Genomic DNA, 27,647 nt, shown 5'->3' with positions numbered 1-27,647 from the left:
GCAGCATCACGACACAAGTCCTTAACCCATCCAGACAAGACGCATCCTGCACGCTTTTACCTTTAAAGCACCATGATGTAAGACTTGCATCTCGACATGCAAAGAGTTCAATTTTTAAACTTTGACAGGGATACGGGTTAACTTAATTATTGATCAAAGTGGATGCGGTAACCCTGGCAACGGCTTTAGGTTTTATTCCTCCGCGGAGCAGCGGGAGGTATAAGTTCATCAGTATCCCGGGATAAACGCGTCTCTGGGGGCTGACAGATGAGGCTGACGGAGCAGAGATGAGCAGGTCCGCCCCGGCCTCGGCCTCGCTGCCTAATTACATTTCTTCAAGCGGGGTTAAAATTAGAAAGTCAGCAGATAAAAGAGCTCGGGGTTCATTGAAGTGACTGGACTGGGAGGAGGACGCGCTCCCGACGCGCTCCCGACGCGCTCCGGAGCTCCCGGAGGAAGGAGAGCCAGGAGGAGCCTGAGGAGCCGGAGAGACCCGGGAGGAGACCAGGGAGGAGACCCGGGGGACCGCAGGGGGGTCCGGGACACCCATCCAGGGGGGGGGGCAGACCTGGACTCCAGAGACCCACTCTGGTCCGGGACAAAGAACCGGACTTGGATGCGTTTGGACGTCGTCGGATTTTGGAATTACGCAGCTGGACGCGCGGCTCCTCCGACGCATGTGAGTTTGTTTCCATCCTCTTTAGAACCACTTTATTTAAAATCTGCATCAAAGATACCCTGCTGCATCTGTGAGTCTTTAACTGGACAATCCATGTTTTTATTAGATCTGTTATTTTGATTTGATTTGATTTGAAGATTTTGCATGATAAAAAAGAGTACAAAAAAGTAAAAAAACAGATTACAAATATATATATATATATATATATATATATATATATATATATATATATATATATATATATATATATATATATGTATGTATATATATTTGTAATCTGTTTTTTTTTATATTTATATATATATATATATATATATATATATATATATATATATATATATATATATATATATATATATATATATATATATATATATATATATATATACATACACACACACATATATGTTTTCCTTTTCCTTTGTGTTTCCTACAACACTTCATATAGCCTAATATTAGTTCACGGATCCACCAACATGCTCGAAACGGAGTAGGAATGAAGTAACCACTTATCCAGTCCTATCTTACATACATTCTTACATTTAACAAGACGAGTTTCAATTACTGTCCAATACAGTGATATAATACTCAATTATATGTATAAATAAATATGGTCAAAATCAAAGCAAATCAAGGCAAACAAAAGAAAACAAAACATACGCCCAGCATTAAGTTGTGCTACTTTCTTTCTTTTCTTACCTTTATTTTACCAGTTAGTCCCGTTGAGATCGAGGATTCTCTTTTTCAAGGGAGACCTGGCCAAAAATGGCAGCTTTAAAAGTTACAGACAAAACAACAACAGAAATAGAAGGACAATGCAAAATGCATCACAAAACAGTGCCAGTAAATAAGTTACAATACTTAAGGGCAGTGACATGTACCAACAGAGTCATTTAAAAATGCATTTGTAAGAGCTTTAAAATCAGACACTAATGTGTTTAGCTCCAGGTCTTTTTGGAGGCTTTTCCAAGCAAGTGGGGCAGGAAGCTGAAGACTTTCTTCCTAGATCGGTCCTCGCACTTGATATGGACAGCAGGATTATAGCATCATTATCTTTAGTCTTTAACTAATCCATGTTTCTATGAGATTATCTGTTTGTTTTTTGTGATCAAGCACATTAACACAATGCCAATAGGGAAAGACACAAGCATTAGCCTTAGAGAAGCATAGTTGCCAAAAAAATGTTATACACCATAACAGTAAGAAGGATTGTCAATAAAAGGAAAATATTTAGGACCAATCTTCTCAGGAGTGTGTACGTCTCCCGCAAACATCCTCCAAGGTCAGAGTATGCAATCATTAGAGAATTTAATATAAGTCGCATTTCCATCACCCTTAGATTTGCACAAAAACCAAAAATCGAAAAGCCTATAATAAAAAAAAACCCTGCAAGATATCACAAAAAATGTTTACCTTTAAAAGGTGTTTTCTTTTAAACATATTGATAATCGTAATTGCAGAAGCGTCATGGAAGCGCTTTTTGTGCATTTTCCCATCTATGAAAATTCTTGTAATGTCCGTGTGTTGATGTGTGTGTGGAGGGGTGAATGTGTCTATATATATATTTATTTTATTTTATTTGTTTTTATTTCATTTTATTGATTTATTTTTTAGTTATAGTTTGGTTTTTTTTAATATGATGCACTGACTGGAGAGCACTTTTAATTTCATTGTACCTGGTGATAATGACTATCTATTTATCTATCTATCCATCCATCCATCCATCCATCCATCCATCCATCATCTGTCTTCAGAATGTAGTTACCAGCTGTTTTTAGATTGTAAATTATTGTAAAGTTGTGCTATAGTACTACTAATCATGATGCATTACTGCATGCATCACTCCGATTTATCATTTGAATGATCATCCTTGGCCTTCATCCTCTGTCGAATATTATCGCAAGCTGCTGTCACAATCATTTGTCAAAGACAAACATCAGACCTTCAGAGTTTTGCTTTTACTTGGTGAAGTAATGGAAATCCACCTGAAGCGAGGGGGAGGAAAGTTCCAGCTCAGACCGTGTTGACGTCACTGAGCATGTTGAAGGTCTGAAGGCTAAACAATTATTGGCCTTCTCAGACCAAAGATGCCCGTCTTTTTATTTTTGTGATCAACATTTTTTATTTTCAAAAACAGACAATTCAGACAACGACAATAAGAACAACATCGCGGCTCATTAACACTGAGGCCAGAGACAAAAAAAAAATAAGAAAAAAAAGATAAAACAGGATAACAACTTGGATAACAACTTGAATATCAATGTGGATTCTTACAAATCAATAATCATGTCAGTAATCAGTAATAAGCAATAAGATAAAGGGCATGTTCTCGAAGAAAAAAACAAAAAAAACAGTAGTGGACTAAGGAATAGGAATGGGTGATATTTTACCGTTCACGATAAACCGTCAAAAAAATTCCCCACGGTAAGAATTTGTCATCTCATGGTAAAAATGATAAATTCCCTTTGATGACGTTTTTGTGTAAAGCTGATTTATGGTTCAGGAAGGAAGGGAGGAAGGAAGGAAGGAAGGAAGGAAGGAAGGAAGGAAGGAAGGAAGGAAGGAAGGAAGGAAGGAAGGAAGGAAGGAAGGAAGGAAGGAAGGAAGGAAGGAAGGAAGGAAGGAAGGAAGGAAGGAAGGAAGGAAGGAAGGAAATGAGCCTGAAAGAAAGAAAGAAAGAAAGAAAGAAAGAAAGAAAGAAAGAAAGAAAGAAAGAAAGAAAGAAAGAAAGAAAGAAAGAATATGTAGAAATAAAATAAAGATAGTACATCATTTACTTTTTTCTTACCGCCTTTTACTCTGTATTTCCCTGTTTACATGTGAAAACCACACAAACTGACGCCCCCATCAGCTGTATTGTACTTCCACACCACCTGCTGAATTCATGAAGCGGCCGCACTTCACTTAAATTCTGCTAAAACCGCTTTCATCCCTCGCCGGAGTGTCCTTGAGGTGCAGCTACTCATCGTGATTACCAGGTGCTGTTGCAGTTGTAGCAGTAAATTGAGTAGTGTGGAGCTCGATACCCCCTTATAATATGATTTGTGAGGAAGCAAGTGTCTCTCGCCTCAGAGAGCATCAAGGAGACGTGCACGCTGCCCCCCCCCCCCCCTTCCCCTGTCAGCCAATGTCTCCTTCTCATATCTATTTTTATTTTGTCTTGTTATGCAGATCCATGCAGATGCATCTAACTTCTCGTAGGAAGCTGAGGTTGGATGTTTTGCTTTTTGATGGCCGTGCCGACTCCTCCGTGAGGGTCAGAAGATGAACGCCTCCTCCTGCTGTTCCCCCCCGGCCGTCATGTTCCCGCAGGGCTCCGGGTTCCACCTGAACGGCAGCTGCAGGTTGCTGGTTCCGCTCTGCAACGGCACGGCGCTGCACGGCGCCCTGCAGCTGCCCACCTTCTCCGCGGCGGCCAAGGCCAGGGTGATCATCACCTTCATCCTGTGCGGCATCTCCACCTGCTGCAACCTGGCCGTGCTTGGCGCCGCCGTCGGACACCGCCGCAAGTCCCGTGTCCGAGTGCTGATCATCAACCTGACGGCGGCCGACCTCCTGGTGACCTTCATCGTCATGCCGGTGGACGCCGTGTGGAACATGACGGTGCAGTGGCGGGCCGGGGACCTGGCCTGCAGGCTGCTCATGTTCCTCAAGCTGCAGGCCATGTACTCCTGCGCCTTCATGACGGTGGTGATCAGCCTGGACCGGCAGTCGGCCATTCTCAACCCGCTGGGCATCAGCACGGCTCCGCAGAGGAACAGGATCATGCTCACGGTGGCCTGGACCATGAGCATCGTGCTCTCCATCCCTCAGGTAAGGCCTTTTGCAGCTGTGTGACGGGACAGGTGACGGCAGCCCAAAGTCTGCTCTGAAAACTCGACTCAAATGGAACTTTTCCACTAGTACTTACTCGGCTCTACTCAACTCAGCTCGGCCAAGTTTCTTTTCCACTACAATTCAGCACCTGGATCAGAAGTAGGAGGTTGGAGAAGCTGCTGTGACGTATTTGATTGTGTATCTAAACTAAGAAGACAACAACACTAAAGATGTAGAACCTGGAGGAGATGATAGATGTGCTGCTGGGTCTGTGACTTGTGTTCGATATCAAGTTAAAAAATGAGAGTGACGGTTTTTAACTTTTTTAGTTTGTCTCAGCGCCGCTGAAAAGTCTGTTGGTAGCCGCGAGCAGCTATGAAGCTATGCTAGGGGCGGCAGTAGCTCAGGTGGTAGAGCGGGTCGTCCAATGATCGAAAGGTTGGCGGTTCGAATCCCGCTCCGTCCCAGTTGCTGTCGTAGTGTCCTTGGGCAAGACACCTTACCCACCTTGCCTCGTGTGTATGTGTATGAATGTTTGGTGGTGGTCGGAGGGGCCGTTAGGCGCGATATGGCAGCCACGCTTCTGTCAGTCTGCCCCAGGGCAGTGGCTACAAACGTAGCTTACCACCACCAGAGAGAATGTGTCCATCCATCCATCCATCGATCGTCTGCCGCTTATCCGTTCCCGGGTCGCGGGGGCAGCAGCCTCAGCAGAGATGCCCAGACTTCCCTCACCACAGACACTTCCTCCATCTCTTCCTCCATCTCTTCCTCCAGCTCTTCAGAGGGGAGTCAGAGATGTTCCCAGCCCAGCCGAGAGAAATAGTCTCTCCAGCGTGTCCTGGGTCTTCCCCGGGGTCTCCTCCCGGTGGGACATGCCTGGAACACCTCCCTAGGGAGGCGTCCAGGAGGCATCCGGTACAGTGAGGATGTGTATGAATGAATAATGGTCTAAGTGTAGCACTTTGAGATTCATTGAATGTAAAGTGCATTACAAGTTAAATTCATCATCATCATGAAGTGAAAGAGCTCCTGGTAGATCTTGTCGTTCCGTCTAGATCTTTTTAATTCTCTCCTCAGCACCAGGTTGATGAACATCTGCACCTCACAGTTGGATCACCAAACAGACTTCTGCTGCCGTTGCTGCTGGAATAAAATGAACAAGAATCTCCGTCAGAGTCTCTTTCTCTGATGTCACATCCTGACTCAGACGTCTGACTCCAACCCCCGACCAATCGGTGGCCTGTAGTGTGATGACATCACAGCCCGACTCAGCCGCTTAGAACCTCGGCAGAGTAGTTACAGAAAAGTATCTACTCGGTAGGGATGGGTGATATTTTACCGTTCACGATAAACCGTCAAAAAATTCCCCACAGTAAGAATTTGTATCTCGCGGTAAAAACGATAAATTCCCGTTGATGACGTTTTTGTGTAAAGCTGATTTATGGTTCTGTGTTAAATCCACGCACAACGTACGTGAAGGAAGGAAGGAAGGAAGGAAGGAAGGAAGGAAGGGAAGGAGGGAGGAAGGAAGGAAGGAAGGAAGGAAGGAAGGAAGGAAGGAAGGAAGGAAGGAAGGAAGGAAGGAAGGAAGGAAGGAAGGAAGGAAGGAAGGAAGGAAGGAAGGAAGGAAGGAAGGAAGGAAGGAATGGAGGAAATGAACCAGAAAGAAAGAATGAAAGAAAGAAAGAAAGAAAGAAAGAAAGAATTGGTTTTGGTTTTTAATTGGTTTTTATCAATTCAATTTAATTGGTGTAGTTTAGTAGTATTTAGACCCCGTCCACACGTAGCCGGGTATCTGCTAAACCGGAGATATTTTCCTACGTTTGGATCTGTCATCCACATGAAAACGCAAATAAACGAATGTTTAAAAAAACTCCGGGCAAAGTGAAGATTTTTGAAAACTCTGTTTATGTAGATGCGTGTAGACAGAGACAACCGCAGTTTTGCGTTTTCGAACGTCACATTATGCGCCAAAACAACAACAAATCTGCTCTGACGTGCAACCTTTGTTTACTACAGAACTACAGATGATCCAGCATCTGTTCTCCAAGATATTTATTAAATAAATGGTCTCTGGTCTTGACCACCGTTTACTGCGTTACACCGACACAGGGCTGCGTCGTTAACGCGGCAGCTCCGTGGAGACCGAGAGGGAGACGTGCCTGCCGGGGAAGCTGCGCCGCGGAGGCGCAGCTTCCCCGGGAGCCGCAGATTATCTACAGGTTAGAATGCTTATGAATGTGGTCGAAAACGCAGATCTTCGGTTATGTGTGGAAGGGTTTTTTTTTTAAGAACGATGTAATGTGGATACAAATTATTTTATAAACGGAGGGGGGGAAATATTCGGTTTTAAAAATACCCGGCTACGTGTGGACGGGGTCTTAGTATTCTTTTAGAGCAGTGTTTTGGGGGCTCCAAAGACTGAATGTGGTGATAGATTTATAGTTAAAAAGGTGGAGTTGAATTGGTATTTTTTTTATTGTCATTTTTATTGTTATCGGGATAAATGCCAGAAATTATCGTGATACATTTTGTAGTCCATACCGCCCATCCCTACTACTCGGCACGTTAGACCCCTGGTGGGAAAGAACCAAACCGAGTGGAGAATCGAGCCGAGTCGGGCCGAGTAGGTACTAGTGGAAAAGAGCCAAAAGATAAGAACACGGGAACTGCATTAGGTTTCTCCTCGCACGACTAAACCCTCTCCTTCATGCTCCATAGAGTATCACAGGGAGCATGTTAAAGCCCTCCACACAAGCTCACAACACATGCCGGGGGGAATAGAAATGTGTCCACACATCTGCATGGATGCATATGAATAGTTCATAATCCTCCTTGTTTCCACGTCTCCCCACATTAATAAGAAGCCGCTCTTTCCAGAGGCCGTGATGCAAGAAAACGCTTGTGCACGCCTCGGGGGGCCGCCGCGTCTCAGGGAGGATTAGTGACTCTATCATGAGTTCTGAGAGGACGGAGACCCATCACCCCGGCAGGGCCCACGCCGCCCTGCAGTTCCAGTTCAGGGCCGTGGACGCCCAGGAGGCCGAGAGCTTGTTGGGAGATATTAACACATGAATTCATGTGGCGTTAAAGAGTTGCTTCGCTTAGAAAACATATGAGGGTGAAAGGATCAATTTAGTGGAAATTTTGAATTAAATAATGAAGAAATTGTTAATTACAGCAGAAATTTCGCTGCGTTTTGTTGCGTTCAAGTGCTCAAAAAGATGAAAAGTGGATTCTTTTTTTTTTTTATTGGATATTATTTGCAGTTTTTTTAAATGTAAACTTCAGCATGGAAATTATTCACTGTTTTTATAGACCAGGGGTCGGCAACCCGCGGCTCTAGAGCCGCATGCGGCTCTTTAGCGCCGCCCTAGTGGCTCCTGGAGCTTTTTCAAAAATGTTTTTCCTTTTTTTTCCTTTTTTTCATTCTTTTTTTTTCTCTTTTTTTCCTTTTTTTCTCTTCTTTTTTCTTTTTTTATTCTTTTTTTTCTTTTTTCTCTTTTTTCTTCCTTTTTCTTTACCTTTTTAATCTCGACATTTCGACTTTTATCTCGATATTTCGACTTTTTTCTCGAAATTTTGACTTTTTTCTCGTCATTTCGACTTTTTTCTCAACATTTCGACTTTTTTTCTCGACATTTCGACTTTTTTCTCGAAATTTTGACTTTTTTCTCGACATTTCGCCTTTCGCCATTTGCCTTCATTCTAAGGCTGATACAAGACTTTTCATTTTTTTGCGGCTCCAGACATATTTGTTTTTGTGTTTTTGGTCCAATATGGCTCTTTCAACATTTTGGGTTGCCGACCCCTGTTATAGACAAAAGGATTAAATAAGAAAATTAGGGTGACCTGACTTAATATTTTCACCATTATCTTTGAAAATAGGCCAATCACAGACGTATCAATATCAACTGACAATATGTTTTTTTTTAAAAGGCAAGAAAAGAAGGAATGAAAGAAAAATCTGCATTCAGTTTATAAACAGAGGATTTTATCCTCAAATCCTGTTTTCCAGGTTGCACATCCTTGACTCCTCCCTCATGTCTAAGTCTCTCTCAGAGAGAGAGAAACAGAAACAATAGAAGAGTGGAGTGACAGACGAGTGGAGAAAAGAGCAAAGGTTGAATATAAAAATTGCATCCAAAAAAAGCATCCTTCCTTCTCAGTCGTCATTTTAAATTGACTTCAATTAAATGTGACGTGTGAGACGAACGCAGCATCTGCTGCGTCTCAGCATGCAGCTGCGTGTCATTACCACCGTCAGATGAGGAGAAAGTGTTTGTGACAACTTATATATTTATTTAGAAATTCATTTATTATCCATTTTTAAGTGCTTGATACATCAACAGGCTCCTGTTAGACTTTAAACAAGACCAGAGGAATTCCTGGTGTCTCCGTCAGCTTCCTCGTTACTCAGGTGCATTTTAAAGCATTAGTGCGTATTTTAAAAGCGTTTAATCGAGTTTGATTTGCAGTTCAAAGCTAGACGGACCAAAGAGCCACTAAATGGATGAATGAGATGCGTCAGGAGCTCAGCGTTCACTGAGCAGAGCTGGGCCTTTATTCTAAGAGGCCGTTTAAAAACATGTGATTTAACGGATCCCTGGAATTACATGCATTTTTATAAGATTGATTTTTGTACTTGACACATCACAAATTGCTGCAGTTGAACTTTAATGGCTCAGCCTCAGTAAATACGACCACCAGGGGGGAACACTATAACACTATAACACTAAAACACTTTAACACTATAAAACTATAACACTATAACACGATAGGACTATAAGACTATAACACTTTAACACTTTAACACTATAAAACTATAAAACTATAACACTATAAGACAATTTCAACAGAGCAGCAGCATTTTCAAGAAAGAGGATGAGAGCAACACTGAAGCTGCAGTGAGATGGATGGATGGATGGATGGATGGATGGATGGATGGATGGATGGATGGATGGATGGATGGATGGATGGATGGATGGATGGATATACTTTACCTTTTAAAAGGTAAACATTTTTTGTGATATCTTGCAGTTTTTTTTTTTTAATTATAGGTTTTTCGATTTTGCTTTTTGTGCAAATCTAAGGGTGATGGAAATGTGACTTATATTAAATTCTCTAATGGTTGCATACTCTGACCTTGGAGGATGTTTGCGGGGGACGTAGACACTCCTGAGAAGATTGGTCCTAACTATTTTCCTTTTATAGACAATCCTTCTCGCTGGACACGGTTATGGTTTTATAACAATTTTTTTTGGCAACTATGCTTCTCTAAGGTTAATGCTTGGGTCTATTGACATTGTGTTAATCACAAAAAAACAAACAACAGATAATCTCATAGAAACATGGATTAGTTAAAGACTCACAGATAATGATGCTATCCTGCTCTCCATATCAATTGCAAAGAGCAATCTAGGGAAGAAAGCCTTCAGCTTTGATACTATAGTTGGTAACTGTGATGAAAATATGATTTGAGGAATTAAAAAAAATGCTTAAGGGCAAGCTGAGTTTAATATCACAGTTCTATATCACAATTCAACAACAAGGGGATTCAAAGTGCTTTACCAAGACATACATAAAACATAAATAAAAAGCATGATTTAAAGTTTAAACAAAGCAAAGATATAAAATCAGTTGTTAGAATACAATCTAAACTAAATTTTAAAAGTAAAACTGCAGATTTGGATCTTTATTCAGATGCAGCTGAGAACAGGCGAGTTTTCAACCTGGATATAAATAAGTATTTCAGCTGGGAGTTTGTTCCAGACATGTGGAGCATAGAAGCTGAACGAGCTTCTCCATCTGGTTCTGACCTCAGTGTTTGATATTAATGCTTTTCTGCAGCAAATACCCCGATAATAATCTAAAAAAAGACATTTCTAAAGTGCCATCTCTGGCAGTGATGTTCCATCTGACTTACATTTGTGCTGATTATGATGCAGCAATATTCTGTCTTTATGGTTATATATGCACATCAATCAGTGGCCAAAGGGGCTGATTTAATCCCACAGGATCAGTTATTTGATGTATTATTTACTGAGGAGACTCATTTCATATTCACATCCTGACTGACTTTTAATTCTTGTTGTTCTGACAGTCAATCTGTCGCTTGACTGTCAGGTGTTTACTCAGCACCTTCAGGAGTTTTAACTTTGGTCTCCGTGTGAGACGCTGACATCTGGTATCTCCTTTTTTCTTAATACATATTTTTATTAGGGGGTAAGGCACAGTAGAACAGGAATCAATGACATCATATTGTTTCTGTATGGTAATCTACAATATATAGGATATTTGACACCATAACAATATTGTGCATCTCGATGGAATGAGAAAAAGATACATTCTACCTCCTAGGATGTTTTTCTTGATTTAAGGACAAAACATTACACAATTCAACAAAAATAATATTATAAAAAATAATAATTATTATTAATATTATTAATTATTATTATTAATATTATTAATAATTATATTATTAATATTATTAATATAATTCATAATATATTATTAATTATATTAATTAATTGATATTATTGATAATATTATAAATATAAAGATAATGGATTAATAATAATAATTGGGAATTGTTTTAAGTAATAATTAAGTATTAAAGCTAAACAGTATAAATTAAAAAATAGATGAATAAAAAGGAAAAAACAAACAAAAAAACAAAAAAACAAAGAAAAAGTAAATAAATAACTAAAAAGGAAGAGGAAAGAGAGAAAAGAGAGAGAGAGAGGGCGGGGTCCGTCAATCAGGGGGCAGGGACTGGAGAGAGTGGAAGAATGTAAGAAAGGGAAGCCACTTATTGTAAAACTTGTCAGCGCTACCCTTCACTGAGTATCTGATCTTTTCCAGCTTCAGGAAAGACATGTTATCGTTGAGCCACTGAGTGCTAGAGGGAGATATGTAGATAGTATCTCCCTTCCAGTGGAGAAGAAGGTGACGTCTTGCAGTTAGGAAGTAAAAGCTAAAATGCACATCCGGTATCTGTGCCTGATGAGTGTAAATGTTGGAATTTAAATCCAGTGGGATCCACCTGGGCTGTGATCACAGACAGAGTCAGTGGAGGATTTGACAGACAATTTAATCTGAAACCTGTAGCATAAAGTGCTGCTGAGCCTGAGTTAAGTACGGGTTACCAGGCTGATCTGTCTAGATTAGGGGAGGGGGATCCCGTCTGCTGGAAATCCCGGCTTTAGATGTGCCAACCTCAGTAACCCACTGATGTTGCTCCGTGGCCCTCAGGTGAGCTCAGCCTTCATGAAGACGTGAAGCCTCCACACTTAATCCTCACAGATAACTGCGACATCAAAGCTGTGGCACCTGAATGAGTGAGTTTATGAAGACTTGGGACGCAGCGGCGACGGCACACGATGCCCTGCAGCTGATGCTTCGCCATAAATAAAAAGAGATGGAAAAATAAGTCTGAAAAAAGAAAGAAAAGAAAGCTTTACCTATAGAGAGCTTCTGATAGCCGCCTCTTTTTGTAGGACTCTATTGTTGGTCTTTTAATATCTCTATTTTTATTTTATTCCAACTTTTTTTATTGGGTTTTGCAGATGTATACAATTATATTAAAACATTTACAGAGTTAAGCATACATTCTTCTTTTAGGAAAGACAACAGAAAAAGACATTGGTCACTTACGTATTGCAGCATACCACAATAAAATAATTAGATAGATAAATAGAAAAATGAAAAAATAAATCAAATAAAACTGCGACAGAAATGGACTATTACAAAAAATAAATACAAAAAATTGTAATGAGAAATTATTAATTAAATAAAAAAAAAAAAAAAAAAAAAAAGGCACAGGCACATCAGTCAGGTAATAGTGAACTGCAATAGAGATAGCAACAGACATCCCAAGATAAAGAAGCGGCATATACTGTAACCCTCATCACAACAGAAATAACGTATCTGCAGGTCTCACTAAGCTGAGATCCGTCTTCTTAACAAATTGAAGGAATGGGCCCCATTATTTCCCAAATTTACTGGAGCAGCCAGTTATCTATTTTTGTTTATGACCGTTTTATATTCTGCATTCAAGAAAGTGAAGAACACAGCGAATCTTGTGCATGTTTGTAAAAACAAACGCACAATAGATAACAGCAGCCTGTTTCACTCAGATAAAAGTCTTTGTGGCTTTAGAGAGTTAGATCAAAGGCTGAAATTGCGTCATGTTTGGGCAGAAAAACGGTACGGAGGAAAATATATAGAAAAACTCAAGCGAGGTCCAACGATAATATAAAAACTGGGAGAAAAAGAAAAACATCTTACGGCTGCAAAACAAAACGGAGCAGATCAGGTCTGAGGATGAGCGGTGGATCTGGCAGGGATGGGAGGAAGACGGTGGATAAGTGGAGCCAGGTGTAGTGAGCAGGAACGAGGGGTGGATGGGATGAGTGACCTGATGGAAACAAAAGAGAGGGCTGCTGAGAGCTCTGCAGGATGAAACGGTTAGACGAGAGGAGCAGCGTTTGAAATGAAAACACAGCTGACAAAAAAACCTGCTGCATCTCCTCTCTGCAGCCGTGGTCTCTGCACTTTCATGGGAGAAGGATCAATTACAACTAGAAAATTTCAGGAAAATTTGATATGGGCATGCCCTACTGCCCATTCGTCCCCTCTTGCTGCTTTGGTTTGGGGCTGTAGTGGTTGTGTTCGGGGTGGTTCTATTTAAGTTTGAGTTGTTTACGGTTGTATTGCATTCATTCCTCTGCTCCCCATAGTTTTTAATGGGGCTCGCTTTTTGGCATCTAGCAAGTCAAACAGAAAAAAAAAAGAAAATGAAAGGTCAATATCGCAAAAACTGTAATAATTGGCATAATGAGGTTGTACGGCCTTTTTTTTGCTTTTTGGCATCTAGCGTTGCCATGGTAACCCCTATTACTGAGAAAAGTAATGTACATCGAGACAAGATGGAGACGCATCCAATGATGTATGCCATGCATGGGTGCACGTTCCTGTTCAGGCTACGTTAACGGATAGGTTTTTTTTTCACCATAGTAAAAAACCCCATCCGAATGAATGGGGCCATTTGGCATGGATTTTGACATAACATTTCCTTAAATCACAGCTTCATGAAATTTGAATATGTTGAAGTCCACAGCGTGCCAAGTCAGGGGACATTTGTACGATGTCTCTACGATAACCTGTTGCCTAGCAACAAGCGTCCAAAGTCAAACAGAAAAAAAAAAGAAAATGAAAGGTCAATATCGCAAAAACTGTAATAATTGGCATAATGAGGTTGTACGGTCTGTTTGTGCCAATCGGGCCAAGTGTTTTTTTTTTGCTTTTTGGCATCTAGCGTTGCCACGGTAACCCCTATTACTGAGAAAAGTAATGCCCATCGAGGCACGATTGAGACGCATCCAACGATGTATGCCATGCATGGGTGCACATTGCGGTTTGGGCCGTATTAACGGACGAAAAAAAGTGCGGAATAATAAGAAAAGGGAAACCTTATATCATTATATCACCTTCATTTTCATGTTTTTCCTCATTTTTTCGGGCGTGTTTTATTTTTTGGGGATTTCTTTTTTCCACATCAGAGCGGGGTCATACTGTACACCCGCTGGTGTGACGTGGGACTTTTGCGACTTTAGCTTGTTAGCAAAATGCTAGCAACATTGCCCTTTGGGCCATTCTGGACAATTGCAATATGGTCATGCCATTATTTGGCATGCCCATAATTAAAGCTGCAAGCAGCGATGAACAGGCCTCCACCCTTGTGCACGTTCAGGCTGCAGTAGACGCTTGTATGACTTGATGTAGATTCTTCAGGCCTGGGCATTTAGTGGATGACACCACCCACGACTCTCTATGTCAAACCATTCAAAAGTTATGGCAGAAAGTAGAAACTATCAAATATCGACCAATCAGAAGAAGGGGCGGGGCTAATTCAGGCCAATGAAGGTCAAGCACTCAATACCGAGTCCGATGACACCACCCACGACTCTTTATGTCAAACGATTCAAAAGTTATGGCAGAAAGTAGGAACTATCAAATATGGACCAATCAGATGCGCTTTCTGGCGTCTATCGTCGCCAGGGTAACGCTTTTGAGAAAAGTAATGCCCATCGTCGCAGGATCGAGACGCACATTTTGATGTATAACACACTTGGGGGCACGTTGCGGTTCGGGCCGTATTAACGGACGAAGGAATGGCATCAATTGTGCCAAAATTACACGATTAATTCAAAATGGCCGACTTCCTGTTCGGTTTCGGCCATGGCGCCAAGAGACTTTTATGTAAGTTGTGACATGATACAGGTGTGTACCGATTTTCGTGCATGTACGTCAAACCGTATTGTGGGGCTTGAGGCACAAAGTTTTCTAGGGGGCACTGTTGAGCCATTAGGCCACGTCCATTAATGCAAACCATTAAATATCACATTTTTCACCAGGCCTGGCTTGCGTGCAAAATTTGTTGACTTTTGGTGCACCTTTAGGGGGGAAAAAAGGCCCTATTCCTACAGATACAATAGGGCCTTCGGACTGTCAGTGCTCGGGCCCTAAATATCTGCACCTTATAATGTCTTGATTTGGGGTTTAGTCAGGCCCTAAGCGATATGTTATTTAAAGGCCCCCACGCCCTCACACCTCTCCCCATCCCTAATGTATCATTGGTACAAAATGACAAAATAACACGCCATTTAAAGGAGCTTGAGGCAGGATTTATGAAATAAATTTGTATACGTTTTAAGTTTTCTAGTAATAATGTCAGATGAAGCGTTCCAAACCAAAACCAATGAGCCCTCTAGTGTATCTCTCTGTTGCCTTGAACAGGCTGTGTGCTGCAAAATGTGCTGCAATTCTGGGGCCGAATTTCCCGCGCTGTCCTGCTGATGTGACGTCACATGACGCTGCATGCGCGTTCTCCCCGTTCTCCCGTACCGGCTTCACTGTTGGCTGCAGTACCCCCGACGGCCATTGTGGTGAAGGGTGGCGCTAGAGAGTCTCATTTCTTAAAAGGAGCCTCATGTTCCTTTAACTTGACAACCTTTATCAATAATAACAAATGTACGGTATGTAAACAGTAGATAAAGTAGTTTGACTGTATGAGTAAAAAAAAAAATTAAAAATCAGCCTGAAATAAATAAAACTTAAAACTGAAATAAACAAATCCGAGTCACAAATAGCAATCAATTACTCATCAAAAGAAAGTTACTTCCACCACCTCAAAACCATAAAACCACCACAACAAGCCTCAAAGCAGGTCTGAAATCAGAACTAAACACACGCGTCTGCCTTTTACAGACGCACGTTCATCTCCTTAAAAGTAGTCAAACTTCTTAACAACATAAATTGATATAAAACTATAACCAATATGTTAGATATTGTCTGGAAATTGCAGAGGGCGTTAACAAGGTGTTCAATAAATGTTCATCAGGGCAGCTAGGAAAACACAATTCTCCAGTCTAGACAGAGATTCCTATCTTAGTGGCAGCTCACGTGTTTGTGCTACAACGTTTTATTTCAATAACATACTCACCTTCAAGTGAAGCGTGAGTTTCCTCATGTTTTGCCTTTTTTTCCTCTCATGCTCTTGATTCGTGATGTCTTTTGAACGACATGTTAAAATCTCACCTTCTGTAGCTTTGCAAGTGCCTGCCTGCACGCTTCAGTTGTTAGAATATGATCTAAACTAAAGTTTAAAAGTAAAACTGCAGATTTGGATCTTTATTCAGATGCAGCTGAGAACAGGTGAGTTTTCAACCTGGATATAAATAAAATGTTTCAGCTGATCTGAGTTTCTGGGAGTTTGAGGTTCTGACCTCAGTGTTTGATATTAATGCTTTTCTGAAGCAAAGACCCCGATAATAAAAGACATTTCTAAAGTGCCATCTCTGGCAGTGATGTTCCATCTGACTTACATTTGTGGTGATTATGATGCAGCAATATTCTGTCTTTATCGTTCTATATGCACATCAATCAGTGGCCAAAGGGGCTGAATCCCACAGGAGCCGCTGATGTTTGTACGTTCGTGAAGATCAAAATAAGCTCCTGAGTTTTTGCTTTATTGCTTCACTAATTAGTACAATCCCTTTTTGCCAAAGGGGCAATGAAAACACTGGTCAAGCAGGAATAATAATCCTTTTCTCTACCTTTCATCCCACAGGTGTTCATCTTCCATGCCGTGACCATCACCTTCCCGGAGAACTTCACCCAGTGCACCACGAGGGGAAGCTTCAGCACCCACTGGCAGGAAACGGCCTACAACATGTTCACCTTCTCCTGCCTCTTCCTGCTGCCGCTGGCCATCATGATCATCTGCTACACCCGCATCTTCATCCAGATCTCCAGGAAGATGACCAGGAAGAACTGTAAGCACATGAGATCAGTTTTGATGAATGTCAGACAAGGGTTGGGGGATGAAGGGGCGGCTGAACCCAGTAGTGATGACTGGAGCTGACTGAAACTGACTGAAACTACCTACTGAGCTTCTATTTTAATATCCTTTATCTACGTTTTGTTTTCTTTTTTTGCATTTCCTGCCATAGCCACTTCCCCTTTTACCATTTTATTTTCTCCCTCGCTCACACAAAATAAGCTTCAGAGAGACGGATTTAGCAAGAAGTGTGAGTTATCGTTTTACAGACTGCCGAAAAATAAGCTTAAGAGAGACAAATGGATCACTGCAATTTGCAGAAACAACTGGATTCCAGGCACCGAAACGTGGATTTGTGGTTCCCATTTTGTAACAGGTCATGTTGGATTTTTGGGTAGCTAACGTTAAACGGTCAAATCATAAAGTTCGGTGTCCTCATCACTTTAATTTCACCAACAAATCCTGCCTTGAAGTCGGACCAAGCGTCAAGACTTTTGTAAGCCTTCAAGCTTTGCTTCGTGTATTTCCCTAGCGTAGAAATTAAGTACATATAAATATCAGAAACTGGATTGGTGGCAAAATATTAATGTCCATGGACCACTGGTTCTTGGTAACTGTACCAAATATTAATGTCCATGGACCACTGGTTCTTGGTAACTGTACCAAATATTAATGTCCATGGACCACTGGTTCTTGGTAACTGTACAGGTCACTGTCAAGTCCAACTGACGCTAATTTAAGCCGATAATCGTCTGTTATCCCGTCTAACACACTAGTTGCAGCCATTTTTGCCACTCAGTGAGAGTAAGGGGGCTGGTCCAGTGGAGAATTGACGTCAATGCAAACCCTCTATAGTGATGAATGAAGTCCAGGATCACAGATCAGTAACAAAATCTTTTATTAAACAATTAACATATAAAATAAATAATAAATAACACAACTATCTTAATGCAAAGTTGCTTGGTGGATGACGGGAGTTAAGGGTAAAGTGGCTGCTAGCAGCATGACTTTTTTATAGTATAACACGCATAACTTACACATTCCCACTTCCCACTGTCTCCTTTTGTCTTTCCATCCTCTTCTTGTTTTTTTTCTTTTGTCCAGAGGGTTATGTTCGCTTAATTTTTTCAAATTGTGAATCATTATCGCTGCACGTTGATGCTGGCTAGTAAAGGGGCCCCATTAGGGGTTCCTGACTGTCATTGCAGCGTCTACGGGGGTTTCAGGTTGTGTCGCTGATAAGGAGCGATATCAGCCGTCTGTCGGGCCCCCCTACTATCATTTAGCCAGGGACAACTTGGAAAGGCACCCTTGGGGGGCATTTCTGATGCGTTGTCGTTGCAACGTCCAAAGCAGTTCCATTATTCCATTATTTTGTTGTTGACGTCAGCCGTCCCTCGGGGCCCCTTCAGCTCGGGGCCCTGGGTAATTGCGGTTCCCTGATTGTGGTGAAAGGACCCGCCTGAACTCTTTCAGCAAAAATGTCATGAATTTACTGCGTTTATCTGCATTTAATACCGTCTGAATTTAGTTGGATTGTACTCCAAGGGATATTAAGAGTTTCTTTCCGTCTTCCTTCGGCAATTAAACAACTAACTGCTTTTAAACATCCCAGCTCTGATCACTTGTCCTCCAGACCTCTGTCTCTGAGACGTTTACATCGTTTCTCTGCGTTGTTTGAGACTCTGGGGCCTTTCGTCGCTCGTGTTTGTAAACTCAGATTATGTAACTTAATTGAACAAATGATGTGGCTTCTGAACATATCTGGCAGCGGCTTTTCTACATTAATCAATGTATAAATATGCACAAGCTGCTTTTTTTTTAGTTTAGTAGCCTGGAGACGATCATTTGATCATAGTGAGTATTTAGTTTATTTAGTTTGCAAAGACGAAGCCGAATGCAGAGAGAGAGAGAGAGAGAGAGAGAGAGAGAGAGAGAGAGAGAGTAGTGTAGTAGATTTTTCTAAATATGGAGATATGGAACAGTAATATTTTACGACGACTTCTATCGGTGAGTTCATTGGTGGCTGAAAATCCCTATCCTGGATCCACAAACCCTACTGCAGGTAGGGCACGTAAATGTGGTGGTGGTGGTGGTGGCGGCAACAGCAACCGTAGGTGTATTCCTCCTGAGTCTTCTCTCCTGTCTCCTGGCTGTCCGATCCTCCTCCAGCAGGCGAGTGCCATCCTGGCACAGCTGACGCCAGGTGTTACGATCAGCAGCCACAGCTTCCAGGCCCTCAGGTCTGATTTTACACCTCCTTAATGCAGTCTTCAGCTGGTCTTTATAACGCTTCTTCTGCCCTCCAGCTGAGCGACAACCATGGTGTAGCTGGCCGTATAACACTTTGCAAGGCAGGCGGTCTGAGGGCATCCTTACTACGTGGCCCAGCCATCGTAGTTGGTGCGGGGTGATCGTGGCCTCAATACTCCTACAGTTGGTTTTTGAGAGTATTTCGGAATGAGGCACACTATCACACCAGGTAATCCCCAGGATGCGCTGAAGGCAGTGTATGTGAAACGGTTCTAGGGCCTTGATGTGGCGGCTGTAGGTTACCCAGGCTTCACAGCTGTACAGGAGGGTAGTGAGGCAGATGGCTTGATAGACAGAGACCTTTGTGCGAAGATGGAGGTTCTTGTTTTGGAAGACCCGACGCCTGAGTCTCCCAAAAGCAGCCGCTGCCTGCTTGATCCTGTTCTGGACTTCACTATCAACAGTGTTGTCTTCAGAGAGAATGCTCCCCAGGTATCTGAAGGATGGAACACTTGATAGTTCTTCTTCAGAAACAGTGAAGATAGGTGGTGTAGATGGCTTGTTGGAACTCCACTGGCACACTACATCCGTCTTGCTGGTGTTGACGGTCAGTCCCATCCTGCTGTACGCTCTCACCGCAGCAGCAAGAACGGACTGGAGGTCTTGTGGTCTGTGAGATACCAGCGCACAGTCGTCTGCGTACTGCAGCTCAATGACTCTCTCCCTCTGCAGTTTGGTGGTAGCCTGAAGCCTCCTATTATTAAAGGAAATATATATATGTCATGGTGATAAAAATGAACATGATAAAAAAACACACAGCTAAGTTGAACCAAGAGTTAATGGCTGAGAATAATAATAATAATTCATGGCAAAAAGGTGATTAAAAATACTATGTCATGATTATAATGCTGAATGGGATAACATGTTGTTCAGAACAGAATATAAGCAATGGTAATAATAAGACCTGATTGTTAATAATTTTCATATGTTCTTATAATAATTCATTAGAAAATGTAAGTTAAAAGAGAATAATTCATTGTTTCCATGTGTCTTGAGATAAAATAGTTAAAATGATGATTGATCATCCATTCTGTGCTCAGCTGATGTTGCCTGGCAGGCATAGAAGATAACAGAGACAGTAATGGCACGTGTATATAAAAATACTTTATTTTATATCATTTTTTGTTTACAATATTTTACTTACCTTTTTATAAGAATTCATTTGTATAAGTTATTTCCAGAACTTCAATGGGGTTTTATTTTCTTTATTAAGTCTGTGGCGAATCTGTTGCACAGCAATTGATTACTAATGCCTGCTCCCGTGTTGAAGGAGAAGTTTTTTTGATGTCGGAAGAATAATACACTCTGGTTGTGTTAACCCGTCGTGGTCGTGTCGTTTTTACACCTTTTTTATTTTATTCTTTCCCCGGCAACGGGGCGTAACATATACACTTATACACTATACTTAGAAAAACAGTTGCGTCCTGATATCATTCTAGGAAGTCTTCCTGGAAGTGGATAAATGCCAAGGTCGTACCAGGAAACGCTCAGAGAAATTCTAATAATAATGATAAAAAGAATAATTATTAAAGCTCCACCTCTACAGACCATGTTGAACGTGTTAAATGTTGAAGTCCATGACAGGAGAAGACTGAACAAGTATGGTTTGTTTGGACCGGCTACCAGAAAACCCAACTTCTTGAACGATGTCTTACAGAGAGAAGAGGCCAAAGCGAAGTTATCTGACCTTCACCTCACCCACTGTAAGGTTCTGCAGTAAAGGGGGGGTTAGGGCATCTTGCAGTCATTGGGTTGACCCTGAACATCTTTGAATACCAGAGTATTTTATGCCTCTTCCTTTATACTGTTTACGACTCATCTTGGTTTTTTTCCTTGTCTGCATATATAAATTAATCGTCAACACCAAACCTGGTAAAACCCAAAGCATATATATGCATTTCAATCTTCTTAATCTCTTTAATCTTATGAGAGAAACACAGGAAAACAAACAGACTCGAGAACAGGCAGAGACACAAACAGTAACCATTTCAGGTCTCTAAAACTAAGACTAGGCTGCTGCGATTATCTCAGATGATTTCCAAGTAAATATCTGGGTCGCTAATGCAGGACTTGGCAGTTGTGAAAGAATTACGAGACATACTAAGCGGTACTCGACAGACAGGAACTGACAACCCCAGGTCTATCTGTCTCTGCACAGGTTTATTTCACTTCAAAAAGCAGTTTGAAGTGCAAGTTGCAAAGTTACAAAATAGTTTTGAGAAATCCAAGAAAGGTAAATACTCTTTGAAGGTGCCGCGCCTGCACTGCACGGAAATCTGCTATTTATATTTATAACACTCTGCCTGCGGGGGTTTTATAATCACCTCTTTTTATACCCTAACGTGTCCTCCAGTGACACCGTTTGTGCTCATAGACCTTCTAAAGAGATGACATTCAAGTTTAGTGCAACTTTACCGCCTATATGGTTACTGATATGATGTTAGCATTCACACATTCAGTATTGTTAGTAATGCATTTGTATTCTGATGCGTTATCAACATTTAATCAAAGCCTCTAAGACTCTAAGAAGAGTTTGTGTAGCATGTTATCCACTTTAATTTCCTTGTGCATTGATGTTAAGTCAAACACCAATGCTGTGCAAGTTAGATGCAAATACAGGATTGATATGCAAAGAGTCAACAGCTATACAGCCAGAAGAGATTTACCGGATGATGGAAATACTTCTTATCAGACATTAGTATGACATAGGATGACAAGTGGGAAAGGATATTTTGAGTTTTTCTATAAAAAAAGGTACCTACTTGAGCACGCTAAAGACTCAGCTCTTTAAGGAGCAGTTCTGCATATAGTAAACTTCTTTTCTTATCAGAATTAGTTGGAAGATTTGCAGCACTGACTCAGCACTGAGTAAGTGCATGCACTTATGACAAGATGATTGTATGATGGTGTCTTTTTAGATGTAGCTTTCTTGTACAAAGGGACTGTTGTGTTGGGCGAAGGGAACACATGCTCCTATGTGATTTCTTGCTTGTGTTCCCTCAGATATGTCACTTTGGATAAAAGGATCTGCTAAATGACAGTAGTAGTATAACGGTTTGTGTAAAAAACATCATCTGATTACTGGTTCTGATTCCTCTTTGAGGAATGTGTGGATTCAAGACCAGTTTTGTAATGAATTGTGACGAATGTGTACAAGTAAAGAGACATTGGTTGGGTTTAATCACTAAACAGGATAGTATGTCTATTTAAAAGTCATTGAGGAGTCAATTAATCAATTAATCGGCACAGATTACTTTTGTAATACTGTATTTGACCCGGTCTTTGTACGTTTTAACTGTATAGAAACGTAATTCTTGCCATTGTAAGAATGAGATGTACCTGCTGTACTCTACTGCCCTTACTTTTTAACAACTTGCGCTTTTTCAAGATGCGATCCCTCCTGACTCTAATTTACATCTAACAGAACTAACAAAATCAATCAGGAGGGGTAGCGGGGGAAGGGCAATAGGGGAAAAGAAAAAAAAAAATATATATATATATATACTTTAAAAAAAAGGAGGGGGGGTTTCCTTTCACTGCCATCCTACTTGCCTCCTGCTGGGGCTCCCGGTCGGGCAACTGGAGTCTGGTGGGGGGGACAACCTGCTCGCTTCCCTGACGCCCCGGTCTGACCTCACCCCCATTGCAAAACATAAATTACCAATTCTAACTCTAATAATTATTTCTGGCATTATCATGATATATTGTTTCATATTATTATATTAAGTTATGAAATCTCATGGGATGTTAAACTATAGTATTATATTGTTATATATAATAGTATGGTGATATAATTTGGTTATATGTTATAATATTTTATAAAAATTATGTTATATTAGGATATTACTATATTTATTATGCTATATTCATATGATATCATGCTACACCCCTCTATATGATAATTATTTATTTGTTTACTCTCAAATTAATATTCTCAATTTATGTATCTATTTTCATCATCTTATTTAGACTCACACACGGCACGCACACACACACACACACACACACACACACACACACACACACACACACACACACACACACACACACACACACACATACTGATGTTGTCTTTTGTCATTGTTTGCACTGTATGTTAATAAATATAAAAAAAACAACTTGCGCTTTTATTATTTTACCTGTTTTCTTATCATTTTATTTCATTTTACTTGTTATTTACTGTTTAATTGTGTCTTGCCGCTTTTAATGTTGATGTAAAGCCATTTGAATTACCTTGTGTTGAATTGTGCTATACAAATAAACTTGCCTTGCCTAATCAATTAGAGGAGAGGTAGAGCTGGGTATCATCTGCGTAACAATTGATTCTCCGTTTTTCCTCCAGTTTCCTCCGATGAGCCACATCTCCGCTGCTCCAAGAACAACATCCCCAAGGCGCGAATGAGGACTCTGAAGATGAGCATCGTCATCGTGATCTGCTTCATCGTGTGCTGGACTCCGTACTACCTGCTGGGTCTGTGGTACTGGTTCTGCCCCGACGACCTGGAGGGGAAGGTTTCCCACTCCCTCACTCACATCCTGTTCATCTTTGGGCTCTTCAACACCTGCCTGGACCCCGTCATCTACGGGCTGTTCACCGTGCGCTTCCACCGGGGGCTGAGGAACTGCTACCGCAAAGCCACCTTCACGTCCGGCGCGGACGCCAAAGCGGCGCCGGCCGAGTCGCTGAAAGGTCCCTCGGTTGATTTACCGTCCAAAGGCGGGACGGCGGCAAGAAAAAAAAGCCATCTTCACACTGTGTACAGTACACAGTGAGAAAGTGCAAAAAAACACCTCAGCACAGAAAGCACATGACAAATTTACATCAACTTCACAAAACTTATAGCCAGGAAGGCGTTGAGAATAGGGAGGTGTGGTTATCAGCAAGTGTGTGTGTAGCGGTGAGTCCGTGAACTCGCTCAGAGCTGCTCCTCAGCCAATGTCCTTGATGTTATCAGACGCTCGGTCAGTTCTGAAAACAGGTCCGCAGACGTTCTGGAGAGGGGAGGGTTAGTGGGGGCAGAGTCACCTTGTTTACATTCCACCAGAGAGATTGTGACTACAGCGATCAGCCAAACCGCTCTGTCAAGGCCAGATTATAGAATCAACAATTGTATTGAAAAGAAAACAGACAGACTCAGTAATTTTCCGTCTGCCTTTAGTCTTTGGTTCCTCAATGGCGACTCCAAACAGACGAATTTGTTATCAATTCCCGCCAAGCCGAGCTTCCAACTTCTCCAAGGTATTCTCCATCTTGCCAATGAGCTCAAAGACCGCCGCCAGCCTGCGATTCTGTTCAAGAATTTTGATCCAGCTTGCGGCTTTGCTCCCCCAGCGTTAAAGTCTGAGTGTTAGTCGCCACGCTTATCCCTTCAGTCACGTCCGGCAGCTCGGAGAGGGCCAAAGCAGCTGTCGACGACTTACGCATTTGTCGATATACTAGGAATCCCCCCACTCCAATCAGGAGAAATCCTGCTATCATAAATCCAATTATGAAGGCATCTTCAACGTCCTCTACAGACAGTATCGCCAGGCACAACGGTTTCCAATGTTTCCAGGAATCCATTGTGTATCAATTCCATGATTGTAGAGTTTCGGAGGAGTGAAAAGGAGAGACTCTGAAGACGAGACAGAACAAAAAGCAGTAGCAGGGCAGATAGATAAAGGAGAGGAGCAGAGAAGCGTCCGCCTTCGCCGAGAGCCGGAAGAGAGCTGGAAGAGAGCCGGAAGATGTGTCTCCAGGCAGGTGTGTTTCCAGGTATTTGTGTCTCCAGGCAGGTGTGTTTCCAGGCAGGTGTGTTTCCATGCAAATATGTTTCCAGGCAGGTGTGTCTCCAGGCAGGTGTGTCTCCAGGCAGGTGTGTTTCCAGGCAGGTGTGTTTCCAGGCAGGTGTGTCTCCAGGCAGGTGTGTTTCCAGGCAGGTTTGTCTCCAGGCAGGTTTGTCTTCAGGCAGGTGTGTTTCCATGCAGGTGTGTCTCCAGGCAGGTGTGTCTCCAGGCAGGTGTGTCTCCAGACAGGTGTGTCTCCAGGCAGGTGTGTTTCCATGCAGGTGTGTTTCCATGCAGGTGTGTTTCCAGGCAGGTTTGTCTCCAGGCAGGTGTGTTTCCATGCAGGTGTGTCTCCAGACAGGTGTGTCTCCAGGCAGGTGTGTTTCCATGCAGGTGTGTTTCCATGCAGGTGTGTTTCCATGCAGGTGTGTCTCCAGGCAGGTGTGTCTCCAGGCAGGTGTGTTTCCAGGTGTGTCTCAAGGCAGGTTTATTAGCAAATTATTTCACTTTTTTTTATTGAATTTTGTTCAGCAATGATGATGCCGTAATAGGATCATGTTGGGAGGAAAATATGCCTGAAATCAAAATTAAAATAGTAATTTTATGGGAATGAATCCATAATTAAGACAGAAAGTGTTACTCGAGAAATAAATAATCAAAATACTTTCAATGATGCTTCTTTTGAAGGTCCTTATACTTAAACTCTGATTTTAAACATGCAAAACATGAAGAATTTCCATATTTGTGAATCTAATACTCAACAAGTTGGAGTAGAGTCTCATTTTTTAACGTATATGATCATTTTATCACGATCATCTATACCAAAAATAGGTTATTTTAAAATTTGTAACACTATGACTTTGTTCTTGAAGTCTTGCCCCCCTTCAAGGTATAAAGCAGTAGCTTCATCATCACTGTCCCACCTAACATGCATGTAAAAGTCTGTCAATAGGATAGTAAGCTGTTTCCACGTCTTTATGTAAGTGATGCTGTGTTTCTTACTCCAGGGTTTCAATCCCTTTATGAAACATTTAATGGGTTTTAAATGGTGTAATTATTGTATGTATAACATGTGCTGAGTATGATAAAAGTTTCATCATGAAAAGCAGTCATTTGCATTGATCTCATTTCCTAACTCACAAGTCGTAGCGTTGTCTGAAACATTCAGACATTTCTTCCATTGCTGATACCAAACACTGCCAACGGCCGGAGTTTAGAGCTCTGGGACCCTTTTGTTAGAGGAACCGTTGGACCACACTGGCTGGTGGAGTCTCTGAGGGTCGTCACGACCCACCAGCCTCCGAGCAACTCAACTTTGAACCTGACGTGTTCCTAACTTTGTTCCGACTGCTTAATCAAATAAAGATGAAATTGTAGTATGATTTTAATTAACTCAGGGTTGTTGTGGCCGGCGGCGGGTACCAGATGAGTGAAAATCAGACAGGCTTGTCTTTTCTGAGGATAACGGCAACAACAAGGGGGAGTAGTTCAGGACTCGGAGGTTGTTGTTTTTAGACTCCTTGAACAAGTTATTTTTAGGAAGCTTCGGCCTCATAACAGAATACATCCTTCAAAGTTAGAGCAATAAGAAGAAGAAGGAGCCTCTAATGAAGGACTCCAGTTTGTACTGTGCAGGCAAAACTGAAATGATAAAAAGAATGAAGTCAGAATAAGTCAGAATAAATCTTTTTTATCATTTTTTATTACTTACTTTATGTAACAGGAGATAGCGTAAACATAAACTAGTTCCTTCACACTTCAACAGTCACATGTTCAGCTTTTCTCCAAAATCTCAGAAACAGGAAGTCGGAACTTGTTTTGTTTGTTTTGTGTTGTTTCAATACGCATTCACATGCTTTTATATTAAAAACAACGATCATCTTGATAGGTACAATATTTCCCTTCAGGATAAATAGTTGGATCCAGATTATTACTTTTTATACAACTTTATATCAAATGAAAAATTATGATTGAAGATTTGTGTTTTTAAGCATTTCCTTTTCAGTTTAATTTCATTGTTTCAGACTAAAACACATAGAATAGAATGGAATAGAATAGATAGAATAGATGTCTTTATTGTTGCTAGACAAGTTTAGTAAAATTGACATTGCAGCTCTCGTTTGCAAAGAAAGGAAAAAAGAAAAGAAGAGCAACAGCAACTATACAATACTTTAAAATACTTTAAAATACAATATAATACTGACAAATACAGTCAAGTATGATATTATGTATTTTTTTATGGTATTTGTAATTATAATTTGGTACAAAAGCTATATCTTTGTAAGGCAACGATGGTCACGTCTCCACAAACGTGAGAAAGTCACTGAGCTATTAAATATGAACGTCCCTCAGTGAATGATTGAATGATGTTTGTTTTGAGCAACAGAGAGTTAAAGAAGAGTGATGATGTCACTTTGACCTCTGGACAAATGATGAAACGGTTCACTCAAGCCGTTACAAGCTAAACAACATGGGCGTATGAGGTCGTACCAGTGACCTCTGCGAAGGTCGTTTACACGTGTGTGATGAAGAAAAGTGCTCAGGGCAACATACGCTGCTATTACTGTCATCTTAGAAAGGCCCGGTGGAGGAAGAGGAGGAGGACGCTGGACTGGCCTGGTGCACCTTAAAAAGAAATAAATCCCTAAAGGCTTCATCACTTTGTATCTTCAGTGTCGAAGGTTTTTCTGAATGTTGCAAGAAAAAATAGGGCTTGGTTGCCAAGTT

The 27,647-nt window shown here is 41.3% G+C and overlaps 1 protein-coding gene across 1 annotated transcript; it reads left to right on the top strand.

Annotated features, from left to right (window-relative positions):
* Positions 1-595: 595 nt before the first annotated feature.
* Positions 596-25,988, top strand: LOC133421779 (putative gonadotropin-releasing hormone II receptor). Its single transcript, XM_061711544.1, has 4 exons — positions 596-679; positions 3,851-4,492; positions 16,632-16,836; positions 23,497-25,988. The coding sequence occupies exons 2-4, from the start codon at positions 3,944-3,946 to the stop codon at positions 23,925-23,927; spliced, it is 1,185 nt and encodes a 394-aa protein (XP_061567528.1). The 5' UTR covers positions 596-679; positions 3,851-3,943; the 3' UTR covers positions 23,928-25,988.
* Positions 25,989-27,647: the final 1,659 nt, after the last annotated feature.

Source organism: Cololabis saira, chromosome 2 (assembly GCF_033807715.1).
Source record: "Cololabis saira isolate AMF1-May2022 chromosome 2, fColSai1.1, whole genome shotgun sequence".
NCBI classification, from domain to species: domain Eukaryota; kingdom Metazoa; phylum Chordata; class Actinopteri; order Beloniformes; family Belonidae; genus Cololabis; species Cololabis saira.
Note: the sequence above shows the minus strand (reverse complement) of the source record. Positions and strands in the feature narration are given on the sequence as shown.

Bases quoted from the DNA above. Each gene is read 5' to 3' on its own strand.
- LOC133421779 (XM_061711544.1), top strand. From the start codon at position 3,944: ATGAACGCCTCCTCCTGCTGTTCCCCCCCGGCCGTCATGTTCCCGCAG. The intron at 4,493-16,631 runs GTAAGGCCTTTT...TTCATCCCACAG, and splicing joins TCGTGCTCTCCATCCCTCAG to GTGTTCATCTTCCATGCCGT. The intron at 16,837-23,496 runs GTAAGCACATGA...TTTTTCCTCCAG, and splicing joins GAAGATGACCAGGAAGAACT to TTTCCTCCGATGAGCCACAT.